This window comes from Equus asinus, chromosome 3 (assembly GCF_041296235.1).
Source record: "Equus asinus isolate D_3611 breed Donkey chromosome 3, EquAss-T2T_v2, whole genome shotgun sequence".
NCBI lineage: Eukaryota > Metazoa > Chordata > Mammalia > Perissodactyla > Equidae > Equus > Equus asinus.
In genome coordinates this window covers 38,522,504-38,539,606 of record NC_091792.1, presented here as the reverse complement: position 1 = coordinate 38,539,606, position 17,103 = coordinate 38,522,504, and the positions used below count along the sequence as shown (strand labels likewise).

At 41.3% G+C, this 17,103-nt stretch overlaps 1 protein-coding gene and 2 non-coding genes across 3 annotated transcripts; all 3 read right to left on the bottom strand.

Annotated features, from left to right (window-relative positions):
- Window positions 1-4,529: 4,529 nt before the first annotated feature.
- Window positions 4,530-9,438, bottom strand: RPS3A (ribosomal protein S3A). The gene is made up of 6 exons (XM_014853566.3): window positions 8,943-9,438; window positions 8,073-8,176; window positions 7,495-7,682; window positions 5,580-5,788; window positions 4,880-4,989; window positions 4,530-4,698 (listed from the first exon to the last, which is right to left on the bottom strand). Exons 1-6 carry the CDS (start codon window positions 9,002-9,004, stop codon window positions 4,577-4,579), a joined length of 795 nt encoding a protein of 264 aa, XP_014709052.1. The 5' UTR covers window positions 9,005-9,438; the 3' UTR covers window positions 4,530-4,576.
- On the bottom strand, window positions 5,205-5,276 carry LOC123284888 (small nucleolar RNA SNORD73). The gene has a single exon (XR_006526328.2). It is a non-coding gene; the product is annotated as a small nucleolar RNA SNORD73 (small nucleolar RNA).
- Window positions 6,705-6,777, bottom strand: LOC123284887 (small nucleolar RNA SNORD73). The gene has a single exon (XR_006526327.1). It is a non-coding gene; the product is annotated as a small nucleolar RNA SNORD73 (small nucleolar RNA).
- Window positions 9,439-17,103: the final 7,665 nt, after the last annotated feature.

The window sequence follows — 17,103 nt, the reverse complement described above, 5'->3', positions numbered from 1 at the left end:
CCGTGAAATATCCATCAAATACTCTCGCTATTGGCTCATTGCTGGATGGTCTTTGTGACAAAAAGTGCCCATTGTCAGATTCTAAGTGGTCTGGAAAACTAAGTACGTGACACATAGGAACACATTAGTTTTAAGGCCAACAATTGTGTGGGCAAAGTCAGTTGATCAGACTGGAACAGCAACATCATAACCTAAAAATGTGTCAACAGTGCTGAGGCACTAACAGTCACCCTGAGAGGTGGCCAAAGGTCCAGTGTAGACTGTCAGTAGTCAGTCTGTGTAATAGGAGCTCATTTGCCTCAAGACAACTTTTGGCAGGAGTCACAAATCTGGCATGCATGAGAAAGAGTTCTTTACCATGTGCATAGCCCATGATGGTGGACTTGTTGCCATGTATGGGGGCAATCTGGGTGGTGCAGGCTTGATTCTACAAGGTTATATCAGAAAACTGGCATTTACCATAAGCATCTACATGAGTGACCCAGGTGGTCCAATCAGCAGTCACAATTTGTTCCCACAATTTACAGCCCTAAAAAGTGGTATTTTTAATCTGCCTGAATATAGTCTTTCAAGTGGCAGACCAGATGGCTAGGCCTTGGGTAAAAGTCCAAGAGTCAGGAAAGTATTGGCCAGATCCACAAGATCGGCCTTGAGTTCAGCCCACTGAGCAGTGACCGTGTTCACTTTAGTTCTGCATGGCTGGTGCTGATGTTGGACAGCCACAGCAGCACAATGGACACCATCAGCTTTTAACTTAGCTGAGCCACCAGTGATTCGGGTCCAGGTATTTAGGGGATCTCTGTGAAGTGAGGGCCCCATTGAGCCAGCAGCTATGCTTCAGGTGATGGGGTGGGAGATATGGTTTTCCAAGAATTGCTGTCACCACTTCACGTGAATGGAGATGCTCAGGCTGCTGCACTCTAGAACACACTATTTTTGCCTGACCAGGAAGACCTGTTTACTGAGGCAGATACTGTCTTCAATACCCAAAGCATCCAAGAAGGAGTTGGGCCTCCTTTTAGGTGGTGGCAGGTCAAAGAGACAGCAGTTTTTCCTTGACTACTAGAGGGATTAAACATTGTGAATCCACCCACACAGTCCCAAGAAACTATACTTGGTGAGCAGGCCCCTGAATTGTATTGGTTTATCAAACACCCCTGTTGGTGGAGGTGTGAGAAAACCACAGTCAAGGCCTATGAGATTGAGGATTCTGACTTCCCAGCCAACAGAACATCATCTATATAGTGAAAACTTTGGACATCAGAGGGTAGAGGCCCTTGTGTTAAATTCTGGCCCACCCACTGGTGGCAAGTGGCAGGGGAATTTGTCCCATTAACACTTTTCTAAAAGTAGCGGTGCCTTGAATGGAATAATCTCCTCTGAAACTTTACAAGCATTTACAGCACAAGCATGTATACATCAATCTCATGTTTAGCAGTGGAAGACATAGCAGTACGCTGAACTGGCCCAGAAGACCTCTCTCACACACATAAAATACTTATTTTATAAATTAAAAAATTATTTTTATTCATTGCAGGTTTTCCCAAACCCCATCAGTTGAATTTGAAGGCTTTATTTCCTTATTTACAGCAGGCATCAGTAAGGTTTTTCTGTAAAGGGTCAAGAGGCAAAATTGAGGCTATTATGTAGGCATAATGAGAGGAAACAGCCACAAAATTTTTATTAATGAAGTTCAAATTATGTTGGTAATTGAGTAAGTTTTTTTGGTAATATGTGTCCTTTTTGTGGTGTGGAGGATAACATTTTACTTAGTTAGGGCTCAAGTTACTGATCTCCATCATCAAAATTGATTGTACATGTTCACCTGTTAATGCTGACTTGTAATGAGACTTTGGTATTGCATCTTTGAAGATGTCTTTTCACACAGATGGGTGATGCATGTGGCACTCAAAACGCTGAGTTACAACTCTGTTGCTGCAATTTACAGAGTGCTGCTCCTTAGTGTGAAGTGAGGAGTGTGCCACATATGGGCTCTCTTGCAACTACTCATCTCTGCCACTGTAGTGCAAAAGGCAGCAACTGACAACACATACGATTAATGAGTGTGTCTGTGTTCCAATAAAACTTTACCTGTGGATACTGAAATTTGAATTTCATATAATTTTCAAGTGTAGTAAAGTTTTTATTTTTTTCAGCCATTCTTAGCTTGCAGGCCATCCAAAACCAGAAACTGGACAGATTTAGCCCATGGGCAGTAATTAGACAACCATTAGGCCAAACCATTTTTAAAAAATCAAATACATTCTTTCTGGAACCTTTTTCAAATGAACCCTTCTAAGATAAGAGAACTACGCTAAGCCCTATTCAGGGAGGTAGTACATTGGAGTTTGACTACTGATTATATGCTATCTCACATTAAATGATGTCCAGCGTCAAGAGGAAACCCATTTATGTAACTCAATTTCTGGTCCCCACCCTCTTGACCTGTTTAAACCCAACTTCTGTCCTCTATGGGAAGGAAGCCCCTGTCATTTGAAACACAAATCTACAACTAATGAGACCTTTTCTGTTGAAAACATTTGCTTCTTCACTTTGGTATATTGATAGGTAATGTCATTCATTCCTTTATTCAATACTGAACTTTTAGGCACTGGGAGTAGAGCAGTGAACTAGGACATAAAAAAAAGCACTGGCTTCCTGGAATTTTTCTAGTAGACACAAGTAAAACTGTATTTTTAATAGGACAAACCCATCGTCAAGGTCTGCTGAGACTTAAGAGGTAAAGAAACAAGCTCCACGGCATCTAAGGGAGTAGTAGTCCAAGCACAGGGAAAACAAGGGCAAAAGCCCTAAGGATGCACCTGGTGTGCCCAGGAATAGTGAGGGCAGTTTGAGTAGAAGAGAAAGGAGAATGGTAGTAAGACAATTCAGAGGCAAGCTCACATGGGACTTTCTGGGTGAACTGACCATTTATCTAAAATAAACTTCCACTAGAGGGGATTCAGGGAGACCAGACAGGCAGTTAACAGTCCAGGTGCCAGTCATGGCTTGCTCCAAAGTGATAGCAATGGAGGTGGTAAGAAATGGTTAAGAGTCCAGATAGATTTTGAATAACTGTGAATGGTCAAGGATTAACTACAGATTTTGGCCTAAAATGGAAGGGTAAAATTGTTGACACTAGACCAGGAATACCATTTTAGACATGTTACATGTGAAATGCCAATTTGACATCCAAATGAAATTATCAAGTAGGCAGTTGGATAGACAAACCTGGAGTTCAAAGACAGGTTTAGGCTAGAAATAAAAAAATCTGGGAGTCAGCTTATTTGAAACCAAGAATTGAGTATCACCTCCAACACTAAGGTCTGTGATTGAACTGAAAGAGTAGCCAGTGATGTAGGAACTTCGAGGTGAGATCCTGAAAGACAGGAGGAAATCAACTGTCAAATGTCACCAACAGAGGTCAAATAAAATGAAGGCCAAGAATGGACCACTGGACTTAGCAACAAAGCCACTGTTCATCTTGACACTGACTGCTTCCTTAGAGTGATGTGAGGGGAAAAGCTGAATTGTAGCAGACAAATCAAAATTAGAAACAAAAATTATGGTTGACTCTTTTAAGCTTTGATATAAGTGGCTGAGTAGGGTAGAGGATTTATTTGTATGCTGATGAGACTGGTAGAAGGAATATTGATAACGGTGAGAATTGTTGGAACCATGAACTTGCTTAGGCAAGAAGCGGGATCTAATGCTCAAATGGAAAGGCTGTCCTAGCATTACTCACCCAATGACAAGAGGGAAGGCAGAAAATGTGAACACATGTATACATGACAGGGTGGAAGTAATGGGAATTTGTGAGGCTGTTTTCTCATCTACTTTAAACTTTCTTCATGATTTTAAGGTCATCAGCTGAGCAAGAATTAGAACGCTGGAGGTTTGAGAGAAGGGTTATAGAAGAGAATAGGTGAGGGACTACAGAAGGAAAAGCTAGACAGTGGCAGCATTACACGCCCCCTTACTAAGAGACCAATAAACAAGTTCTCTAGCCAAGTTTAGCTTCACAGGGGAGGTGCACAGTGCGGCATTTTACAGCTAGAGGAAAAAGACAGCTTTTGGATTGGAAACAAACAAAAAGCCAATGGGCTCTTCCCTTTCCATTATTCAATCAGTCTAGTAGAGTGGTTCTCAAGTGTCATCCCTGGCCATCAGCATTACCTGGAAACTTGTTAAAAATGCAAAATTTCAGGCCTCACCCTACAACTACTTAATCAGAAACTCTGGGGGCAGGGTCCTGCAATCTGTTTTAATAAGCCTTCCAGGTGGTTTGAGAACCATCTGAAAACCTAAGCCATGTAAAGAAAGTGTTCCTTTTATTATCCATCTATAATGCTTCCTGATCACTACAGCTCTAAAATAGATCACTACCCTTTCTCAGCTACTTAGTATCTAAGAGCAATGGATAAAATCCATTCATTCAACAAGTCAGAAAAGTCCACCAGACTATCAATTCAGAAGATCTGATTCACCAAGCTGTCAACTATTTGAAAAGAACGACCAGAAATAAAATATCACAAATAAGATTTTTTTTAATTTGTCTCCATCAAAAGTCTGAATTTTAAACAGATTCTTGCACTGGTGGCTCGTATCCGTCAGCTCGTTCAACTTTAGCACCTGTCTCATCCCCAGTAGCTTTTCCAGAACTACTACCTTCACCATGAAGCTCCATGAGTTTTCCCACTAAAAGGAAGAAAAAATTCTGTTAGTTATAGTACACTGTATATTGAAACAATGGTCTTCAATACGATATAGGCATGACAGAAAAAAAAGCCATCTGGCCTCAAAAACACAAAAACAAAACACTAAATAATGTATTTGGCCACAATTTTTTCTTTCAGGAATCCTGTGATTTTTCACTTACATTCAAACTTGGGCTTCTTCAGCATTTTTACTTTTCTAACAAAGACATCATGGAGTGGATAAATAGACTGGCAAGCCTTTTCTATGTCCTTTCCAATACTGTCTGGAATCCTGCAAACCAGTAATGACAGATTAGAATAAACCTACACATATAATACCTCATTTGACCCACATAAATCCTCATGTAAAATAATCTATTATTGCCCCTTTTACACGTGAAGGTTAAATGATCTGAACTATACAGCTCATTAGTAGTAAAGTTAACATTTGAACCTTGTGAGTCCAAGCTTTATTTCTTTTCCATTACTCTTAGTCAACTGCATGGGAACATCAGAAAAATGTTAACAGTTTTATCACCGGACATCATACGGGACCGAAACACATTGTCATCATCTATTCCCATACATTATTGTTTGTGGAGGATTCCATCTACTCAGTGTATTTTCCAATTAAGGCTAGAGCATTTCCTGTGCTTCAAGTCTCACTAAATGCCATGAGATAGCTTCATCCAAAAAAGTATAAAGAAACCAAATCACATTTACTGAGCACTTAATATGCTTTTATTTCTACGGATGTAGCTAAACGGTTTCAGACAGGATTTAAGCACAGATCTGACTCCACCTTGTCTCATACGCTCTCCCTCATCTGAGGGATCATCAGAGATTCAGGCTTGTATTGTGTGAGGAAAAAGAAACACTTACAATTTATTGACCACTTCTTTCAAGTCATTGGTCTGCACCTCTCGGGTCATGATTTCCATCATCTTCTTCCGGATCTGACGGACCTGTTGGTGCTGAGCATAAGAGGTCTTCCGAATCTGATTGTTGCGTTTTTTAGTAAAACCAACACAGAACAGACGAAGCAAATAACCATCGGTAGTCTTGACGTCAACATGAGCTTCAATCATGGTCTAGTGAAAAAAAGATAGCGTCAGATACACTGTTTTTTTTTCTCCTCAAGTACCCCTAGTACATGGCTGTATATTTTAGTTGTGGGTCCTCGAGTTGTGGCACGTGGGATGCCACCTCTGCATGGCCTGAAGAGCGGTGCCATGTCCGCGCCCAGGATCAGAACCAGCAAAACCCTGGGCCACCAAAGCAGAGTGCGCGAACTTAACCACTTGGCCACGGGGACGGCCCTACACTGGGTTTTAATGTAATCGATTTTTATCCCTCAAACTGTAACATAAAAAAGCTGGAAGGTCAGGTACTGATTACACAGTATAAAGCCTAGAATTAACTTTCTTGAAGTAAACTTATCATTAAATACCCCAAGTCCTTACTATCCTTCACATCTAATTAAATAAATACCAAGTCCTCTCAAGTGTCTTCCCTCTTCCTCTCTAGGTGACTTCTCTATCCTCACTATCACTATAAACAGCACCCACCCACACCTTGCACACATGCCAGCCTCTAACAGCCTGCCCTTGCCCCCAATCAATTGTACAACTCGGCAAGATAAGAGGAAAATAGGTTCTAAGAGACTCTACAATATGGACATCTACACTCCATCTTTTGAAAACGTGTGCTCTGAATAGGTGAAGTGTTGCAATAACACTAAAATGCACATATTTTTAAATGTCCTTTATATTCCAAACTAAAGCCATGCTGAGGATTAACTATTCAATTTCACAGCTAAAACAGAATAAAAATATCAATAATTAGCCATAGTACTGCTGAAACTTAAAAAACAATCTTAAGTAGTGACAAAAACTGAATTGCCTTCTTTGCGTTTTGTAAATATTATACCTTAGTTTAAAAAATGAATATAATGATAGCAAAAAGACCTTAAATATTTCCAGAAATGCAACTGTAAAATCTTAGGGGAATGTCAGAAATAAATGTAACGGTATAATCAGTATGTATCATCTGGGACCGAAACATCTTGTCATCATTCATTCCCGTATACAAAATATCCCCAAACTGGGTGGTTAGCCAGACACATCTGAACCAATGTAATTATTATTTCCTGTAATAATACTATTGTTTACTAAATGCTTTCTATGCTAAGCATGTTCACACGGATCTTTTATTTCATCCTCCTAAGTCTGTGAGATGATACTCTTACCTACATTTTACAGATAAAGAAACCAAGGCTTAGCAAGCTTTAAGTTACTTGCCAATGAGAACACAACTGGGAAATGAAGCCAAAATTTCAACCCTACACCAGAGACTCTGCCACTCTTATTACGCTATCTTGCCAGAGGTAATCAAGACTAGCCCGCTCCACCCTTCCACTATAAAACTCACTGAACTTCGAGGTCCAAAGATATTTTGAAGATAGGCAAAAACTGCAAACCTGCACCCCTGCACCTAGATGTTCCCCAACCAGCCACTAACTCATGCAGCAAGAAAACTTGGATGATAACCCAGTATTAAATCTTGAACTGAATTTAAACAGATAAATAAGAGGAACAGGGCTTGCTCAGCTCAGCTTTTGCTCAAGTTCAAGAGCGCCAATCCTAGAGTCAGCACTCAGCAACAGCAAGAAAACATCAAGGATTAAAATGAAATCTAAACCTCAACTGCATGATTTGCTCCTTCCTGTCATCACACCATGGCCTTCCTGGTGATGCCAGCCACAGCACCATGCACTCTACGGAACTTTTGTTCTCACCTGCCATTTTTTGACCATGGAGCACATTTTGTCACGAGTAAGATCCATCCCATGGAAGTTAGTTAGGCAGTTTTTGCCCTGAACATCCTCAGTAATTAGCTTGAATTTTCTAAATGCAACTTCGTCATTCTGCAGATCAGCAAGGCTCACTTCAAAAACACGACCCTTGAGGCCATCAGATGCGATTTCTATAAAACAAGAAATCAATTGTCTTATTAACATTAGGAACCACAGAAGCAAAGTCAAGCCAACAAAGATTATGCCCATGCATAAAGTTGAGCTTAGAAAATGGTAAATTATAAAGACCTTAACTTTCGTTAATCAAGTCCATCTTGACACCAATGACTTACTGACAGTGCTCATTAGAAGCTCAAAACTATTCATGCACCTTTTCTTAGTAATTCTAAAAGCACCACCTTGCTTCTACAAGTGTTGTACCAAAAACAAGCACCACAGGGTCCAAAGCTGCAACCAACAGCTGACGTTTCCTTAAAGCTCCCATGACAGGACCAACAGTAGACCAAGATACATCCATGTCTCAATTTAAGAAAAATACAAACCAAGATTAAGATACTCACTGGTTCCTTGAGTTCTCGTGACTAACGTTTTCCCGATATTTCTTATATTGAACATAGCTGGTGCTTTCACATCATACCAATCTTTCTTAGAAAATGGATCAACCCTGGATTTAAAAAAATGCTTAAGTTTTATCGCAGATCACGTAATTTTTTATTTTTTTTTCAACTTTCCTCATTCTAGTCATCTAAAGAGCTAACTGACATGTAGAAACAAGAGTAAACTATTTCTCACACAGCGAGGTGAGGGTCACACATGTAAATGTAGATCTTCCCCCTACGTGTTTCACTGCACAGACCGGACACTTTGATAAAATTATGCCACAAACGTACACACTCCCCACTTCCATCGGTCCTTCGACTACACAGGCAGCACTGCCTCCGAATAACATGCACGTCTTTTGAACTTTACTAGTACATGAAGACACGTACTGGTAACCCAGGCTCTTCAGGGCCTCACGGGAGCCTATGAGGAGCTCCCAGGTTCCACCCGGCTCAAGCAGAGGAGGAGTGTAGGCTCGTGGGTGCACAAGAAAAGTACCTTCCTCAACTCCAGCTCTTGGAGTGGCATCTATTACCCGTGGAATTTACGAGGCCCTTGGGCCTGCAATACAAAAACATGCCAGCCCCGAGTCGCGACGACACTCTGGCTCAAAAGGGGAGAGAAGACCCAGAAGACCAGGGGAAAGGCAGCCGAACAGCCGCGACCCAGCACCCAGATCCGCCAGGCCGCGGTTTGGCGTTTACCACCCCGGCACGGCCCGCGCAATCCAACTGGCATCCTCGCCATCCGGCCCACGCCGCGACCCAGAACCCGCCCGCCGACTCCAGCAGCACCCCAAAAAGCGGCAGGCCACGACAGTCGCCACTTACACTTTCTTCTTGGCGCCCTTTTTCCCTCCTTTCGTAAGGCGCTTGTTCTTTCCCACCGCCATGACGCTGCTCAGTGAGCCAAAAGGGCGGAAATGCAACTCGCGCGAGAACTTAGGCTGTACGGGGCGGGGCACGCCGTCTACGTGACCTTCGATCTTGCGTTCTTCCGTCCTCAAGAATATCGGGACAGCAGAAAGCGCCACTCTTCCGACTGTGGCTGTGACAGCGCCCTCCCGTGTGGGGAGACCGCGCAGCACGCTGCTGGCCACTCGCTGGGAGGTTGCACTCCCGAGGCGCGGGTGCTGGCGGCTTGAGGTGCAGACTTCTGGTTGCCGGTGGTTTCCGTGGCTCCGACGCCGGGAAATGAGTTTGTGTGGAAGGAGACGCCCGCTCAACGTCGCTCAAAGCTGAACTCACCATCTCACTTTCAAAACTGTTTTCTCGAGAGCATGGGATTTGGAAGCAAGCAGCACATCCAGGTTCAAATGCTAGTTTCAACAATATTAAGCCTTGTGACCTGTCTGTGCTTCCGTTTCCCCGTATTTAAAATGGAGATAGTAATATAATCTACCTCATAAGATAGTAGACTTAAGTATAACTTTGGGGATACTAGTAATGTTCTGCTTGTCGGTATGGGTGCTGGTTAGTGGGGTATGTTCGCTTTGTGAACATCCATCAAGCTGTACGCTTATCTGTGGACTTTTCCATGTTTCTTATACCGTGATATAAAGTTAAAAAAAAAAAAGTGGAGTGAACTCAGCCGATTGTTTCCCTGAGGGACTATGGATCCAGTGTTCCCAGACATTTTGATTTTTCAAGAAAAGTTGGGAATTTTTTGTGTGAAATCCACAAGTTTTGCAACTAATCCCAAAACAGGTTTTTTTCTTTTTGGGGAAGACTGGCCCTGAGCTAACATCTGTGCCCATCTTCCTCTACCTTATATTTGGGACGCCTGCCACCGCATGGCTTGCCAAGTGGTGCTTAGGTCGGTGTCTGGGATGGAATGGGTGAACCCCGGGGCCGCTGAAGTGGAGCATGCGAATTTACCCGCTGCACCCCCGGCCTGGCCTCAAAACCAGGTATTTTTTAATTGTAGGGGTTTGATAAAATAGCTGGCTGGCTGTAGCCGGCGAGCTTCAAGTGTGCAGCCCCTGGAAAGCTGGCCGTACAGGCTTGGTCCTCAGCCAGTGGTATGTTGAGTTCCCTTCTCCAGCTTCCCCTTTGGCGGAAAAAACCCTGTGGTGGAGCCAAGAAACCAAGTCCCACTCACAATGCTCCCACAAGCCTTTAAATCCTGTAATCCCTTCCAGTCCTTCTGGCCTCCATCCCCTCCCTCCTCCTCCCCCTACCTTCTAAAACAATCTTCCTAAAGCTCCAAACCTCTCCTGAAATCCTTCAATAATTCCATTAATCTCAGTTGCTTATAGGATGCAGTCAAAGTCCTTATTTCACAACACTGTGAATATAGTTAATGCTACTGAACTGTACGTTTAAGAATAGTTAAGATGGTGAGTTTTATGTTATGTGTTTTTTACCACAATTTAAAAAAAAAATCAAAGTCCTTAGCCGGCCTACAAAAACTCTTTTATCTGGCCCTACTCATCCTTTGTCATCCTCAACTGCATCTTAGTCCTTACCGGGTACCCCAACTCCAGCCATCTAGAACTGTTTAAAATTCCCTGGACTAAAGTTTGCTCTTGCCGTCATTCCTTTTCCCTCACCAGCAGGCAAATACCTGGCATTTTTCAAGACGGCTTAGCTTCATTTCTTCTTTCAGTAAGAGATTAATTCCCCAGACAAACACTTTCCCTCAGACCTGCTCCCAGAAGACGCAGCACGGTGCACCTTCTTAGTGACTATTGATTAAACGTGTGCCTTTCTTACTGTGAGCAGGAGGGCATACAGTGCAGTCATTTTCTTATTTGTGCCCCAATTCTTAGCAAGTAGTAGGCCCTCAAAATATTTATTGGGTGAACAAAAAAGAGAGAAGCAACATCAGTGGTGTTCCCACTCTTTTTGGACTTTGTGGATCAACCCAGATTTTCAAAATAATTTTGGAAACCAACAGGACTGCAATTTTTAAATTTCACCAAGCTATAAAACAAAGACAGAAAACATCTGCCATTTACTATCCGTGTCATTTCTTTTAAAATTATGCTTTGACCACCAAAATAAAAATAAAGAACATATCTGAAAAAGTCAGTCCTTTTAAATAAAATCAGCTTTATGAAAAACTTTAAGACAATATTTTTCTTGTCTCACTGCAGACTGGTGAAAACTACTGACCAGTGGAAACTAGAGTCTTTCCAAATATATTATTGAGTCTAATAAACTCTCTATGAACTCTACACCTATTGTAACTTTGACTAAGTTTACTTCATAGGTGGCAGTTGACTAGTTTAAAACTTTCCCAGTGGAAAGTGTTATAGACCCCCAGGCTACCTACTCCAGAATTAAAACCGAACTTGCCTTCTTCCTGGTCTGATTCTTCCTTCTGCCCGAGTGAAAAAGCCACAGGGGAGACATTAATGAAGTCAGCTGCGTCTGGTTTATTCTAGTGACACCAGCACCTAAGGGATTTGTCAGAGGTACATATTTCAACCCTCAACTTTGTTTTGTAATAAAAGCTTTTTTAAAAAAAAATATTTCCCTGTCACTGCTACATTAAATGGTGTAATCATCAGTTTTAATTTAATTATATTGAATACAAGACAGCATAGGGGGTATGAAATCAATTTATTGGGTCTCAACCATCTGAGAATTTCAAAATTCAGATAGAATAAAATGGAACAAAAATTTCAGAATACATCAAACCTAGTAAGGTGTTAATATTGTTTCCTTAATTTTCTTTTCCTATGTGACTAATCTATTAAATCCATCCAGTAATGTTTGAATTTTGATTATTGTGGTTTTTGTTTTATTTTATTTTTTTATTTATGTAGATTGGCCCTAAGCTAACATCTGTTGCCAATCTTCCTCTTTTTTTTTTTCTCTCCCCAAAGCCCCAGTGCGTAGTTGTATATCCTAGTTGTAGGTCATTCTAGTTCTTCGATGTGGGATGCCACCACAGCATGGCTTGATTAGTGATGTGTGGGTCCATGCCCAGGATCTGAACTGGTGAGCCCTGGGCGGCCGAAGTGGAGCACGCAACTTAACCACTCGGCCACAGGGCCGGCCCCTGTGTTTTATTTCTAAAAGTTCCATTTAGTTCTTTTTTAATTTATGTTACTTTGTGATTTCTTATTCTTTGCAGGCATCTTCAGTATAGATTTAAACCCAGTAACCATAATTGTTTTACAGTCACTGTATGATAGTTTCAGTATCTGAAGTCTCTGCCAGTCTGTTTCTATTTTTGTGCTAGTCCTCCCTCATGGAGTCTAGTTTTCTTGAGTTCCTGGTTATCTTTGTGCACTGGTTATTGCATTTGAAAACTTATTTATGGGAATAATTTGAGGCCTAGCATGAGGATGCCCTCTTCTGGAAAGTATATGCTTATCCTTCTGCCTGAGTCTTGCGGGCATTTAACAGCTTTTGGCTTTAGGCTTCTTGGGCAACCCAGGAGGTTCGAACTGAGCTATAATTCCTTGTAGGAGCTGTCCTACTCTGGATTCAGCTCTTATCTTGAGAGTGTAGCCCTTTAAGATCACAGTTTATTGAGGGGAGGATCTCCTATTAGACTTCACATGTTGTATGGACCTGGGATTGGATATATGTCCCTGTCACCCAGAATGGCTGTCCAAATAAATGTTCCAATTTTCTGGAACCAAGAAATACCCTTAGGGCAAAAGTAACTTGGTATTTGTTTATCTCGTATTTTCCTTTTTTTTCTTTTCTGTTTTGGACAAGTAATTCCTTACTAAAAAGAATAGCATTTTAAATAGAATTTTTGTTTGGGAGCTTGAGGTTTGGTAGGTCATTTATTTAGCTGATGGTTAGAAATTTCTCTCATAGATGGAGAGATTTAAGGAAATCTTGCTTTGTTATCTCAAATTTTAAAATTATATATCTGTTCATCATCCTAATAAATGCAAATTTTAGGTGCCTTTTTACTGATGGCATTATCTAAAATGATTTAATCAATCACGCATATGTAACAAAGCCTCCATAAAAACCCAAGAGGGTGGGGTTTAGAGAGCTTCCGGGTTGGTGGACACATGGAGATGGCGGGAGAGTGGTGTGTTTAGAGAGGGCTTGGAAGCTCTGAGCCTCTCCCCATACCTTGCTGTATCCATCTCTTCCATCTGGCTATTCCTGAATCCTTTTATAATAAACCAGTAATCTAGTAAGTGAAATGTTTCTCTGAGTTCTGTGAGCCACTCTAGCCAATTAAACAAACCCAAGGAGAAGGTCATTGGGACCTATAGCTCTTCAGTCAGAAGCACAGGTGATAACTTAGACTCGAGATTGGTGTCTGAAGGTGGGCGGCAGTCTTATACAACTGAGCCCTTAACCTGTGGAATATGACGCTATATGGGTAGATAGTGTCAGAACTGAGTTAAGTTATAGGACACCTAGCTGATGTCTGAGAATTACTTGTTGGTGTGGGAATGCCCCACACACATGATGGAATGGGTTCCAGAACTGTTTAGCGTCATTTTCTCCCAGTCTGTAGACACCTCCTGATCTACTTTCCTTTCCTTCTCAGCTGCAGCCCATGGTTCATTCATCTGAACAAATTACTTTCTCACCAAAACTCTCTACTTCCCTACAGCCTTATCCTTCTGCAACCCTGCCCAGACAGCCCTAATCCTAGTTCAATATACAACCTATTGTCCGTGGTAGTATTACCCCCAGTTTTTTCACTTCTCTTTGTATCTGTGACCTTGTGCAGTCCCCTCCCACACTGACTCTGGGCTTGATAATGTAACTTGCTTTGATCAAGAGATGTTAACAAATATGACTCGAGCACTGGCTTAAAAAACGCGAGCACATATGGGACTTGCTCTCTCTTTCTGCCCTGTAGAACACTGAGCTCATTAAGTTAAGAAAACTGAGCTAGCTTGCTGGAGAATGAGATCATTTGAAGCAAAAATAACTAGTCCCAGCTGAGGTGTCTCCAAAACAACCAGTCTACCAACCATCAGGTATTTGAATTAGGCCATCCTAGACCATTTAGTACAACTGAGCTGGCCCAGAACAGAAGAACCACACAGCTGACAGATAGAATCATGAGAAATAATAAGTGTTCATTATTTTAAGTCAAGTGTTGGGAGATTTGTTTTGCATTGGAAATTAGCATGCATCCTGTCTACTCTTGCATTTCCTCATAGCATGATTAGAGAAAACTGCACGTTTTAGACTGAAACTACTAGAAATTAACGGTTTCACATTTTAGTTGGGTCTTTGGGGCCTGTATCAGTCCTTTTACCTGTCAGATCCTTTTCCCTTGCCTCTCAATGTCTGACTATCTGGTCCCTCGCTGTACTCCTCCTGTCCCCAACTCAGGCCTATCCCCTGTCATTTTTAGAAAATGACCTTGTTGCCTGCTTCAGATAATGTGGAGGCTTGCAGGCTACATTAAGGACTCTAGATGTTTTTTCTGTGTGGGGTGAGAAGCCACTGGAGGATTTTGAGCAGCAGAGAGACACTGGCTTCTATGTGGAGAATGCAATGTAGTAGAGCCAGAGGAGAATTGAGAAGTTAAAAGAGATGATGGTAGCTTGGTCTAGGGAGGTAGAGGAGGAAGTGCAGAGAGTGGAGAGCAGTGGAAACAGGACACCATTCACTGAGACTAAGATGCAAGTGACATCCTCTGGAGTTGTGAAATGCAGTTGCCCTGGGTGGAGGGATGCAGTGAAAACTCTGGTTATGTTTTGAAGATAGGAACCAACAGAATTTGCTAATGAATTGTTGTGTGGGAAGAAAAAGAGGAATCAAAGATAATCACCTTGTACTGTAATGATTTCTTTTTAATTGGTATTTACCTCCACCGTACGCTTTGGACAGAAGGGAGGCTTCGTCCTATCTTTTTTTGTATACTAGTCTTGAATGAATGAATGAATGAATGAATGACTCAATCAGTTAATGGATGAATCCTGATTAATATTTTACTTTAAGCGGATTACCTGTTTTCTTTGGGAATACAGCTTTTCTCCTTACAAAGTGGAAATAGTATATAATAAAGAGTTCTTATTGCAGAGGTGTTCTAGATGGGATTATTGAAATGTACTCTACGCTGGTGCTTCCCAAAGCATAGTCGTCAGAAGGTTTCAGGTCGATAAACTATTATCAGTTGGCGATAAGATAATAAGTTTTTGACAGAATGAAATTAATTGTGCCATTAAACACACCGTTTAGATCAGCTGACTTATTTTTCCGTAGTAAAACTCTATTAAGGAAGTAGTACGCTGATTTGCATTCTGGTTTATGTTCCTTATCTTGTTGCCAACTGGCATCTTTTGTTGCACTACAACAAAGGGTCAGCTGGATACCCTGAATGCTGCAGAATATTTTATTGGGCATGCCAAAAGTATTAAAGGCCTAGCAAATTTCTTGTCTCGAGATAATCTTCAGAGTTATATAGAGGAGATGATGTACTTGAAAATGAGAAGATAAAGTTTTTGAAAAGACTTTAAAAAGTTTAAAGGTAGCAAATAAAAAAGGATAAAATCCTCCCATTCACAACAACATGGATGGGCCTTGAGGGTATTATGTTAAGTGAGATAAGCCAGATGGAGAAAGACAATCTCTGTATGACTCCACTCGTATGTGGAAGTTGAACATGTAGGCAAAGAGAACAGATTAGTGGTTACCAGGGGAAATGGGGGGTGGAGGGTGGGCACAAAGGGTGAAGTGGTGCACCTACAACACAACTGACAAACAATAATGTACAACTGAAATTTCACAAGGTTGTAAACTATCATAATCTCAATAAAAAGTTAAAAAAAAAACTTTAAAGGCAGCAAGATGTAGTGGAAAGAACATGGATTTTGTAGACAGACCTGGTTTCAAATCACTGCTCTGTCGTCTGCTATATGACTTTATATTGGCTTTGTTTTCTCACCAGTAAGTGGGAATAATACCTATCTCCTGTGGTTATTAAAAGGTTTAAATGACACAATATACATTAGAAGCCTAGCATAGGGCTTAGCATGTAGTAGGCACTCAGTAACTATTAACTCTCCTTTTCTCTGTCTCTCCAAAATCAGTATCAGCTGCCCACTCACACTCATGTCAACAGCTCTCTATCCTTAACCTTGTTAAAGGTCAAGTGTTGGCTCTTGTTGGAGTCATTTCCTCTGCCTACCTCAGCTTACGTGGTTTGTTGTGGATGGCAGATACAAAGAAGAAACTTGTTCCAGAAAGCACAGCAAGAGAATTGAGAAGGAAAGCTGAGATTAAATCTGTACACAATCATATTAGTGTCATTCCAAAAGTACAGTTGTGCAATCAGACTAAATTCCTTATCACTGTTGCTGTCACTAAGAACAGCACACATTCAGGGAACACTCATTTTTTTCGATACCTGTACAGCCATTGCTGTTGCTGTTTTGAGGTGGGAATTGAAACCACTTTCCTTACACTGTAAGAGTACAAGTGGTGGAACTTCCCTTCTGGTCAAGAATACTTTACAAAGTAAAAATCGAGGGCTAGTATCTAGTGTTGTCACTATTTGATATCATGTAGATCTGGGTTCAGTCTTACCTTATCGTATTTTTGACTTCAGAAAAGTTTTTAATCTTTCTGAATTGGTTTCCTCCTTACTCTTATTAGTTGGAAGTTCAGTTTAAGGCTGCCATGTTGCAAAACTCCACAGGGAGTGCCACTCACAAAGATTGCACAGGGAGTTAAGCAACACCTTGGTTCAGAAACCATAACAAAGACTTAAATAATAGTGGCATAAAAAGGTAGAAATTATTTCTTACTTATGTGACTGTCCAATTGTATACAGTCCAGGGTAGATTAATAGACTCCATAGTACTGGGGACTTAGATTTCAATGGTAGGTCTTATTACTCTACCATCCATAATGGTTACTTCATCCATCGGGTGCAAGATGAAAAGTCAGCATTTAATCCAGAAGGGAGAGGGAAAAGCAAAGAGGAGGGCACATTCCTTTCATTGCAGAATAGCATCCACAAGTTCCACACCTGCATTCTGCTCATATCACTTTGCCATCTCTAACAGCAAGAGAGGCTGAGAAGTGTAAACCTCAGCTATAC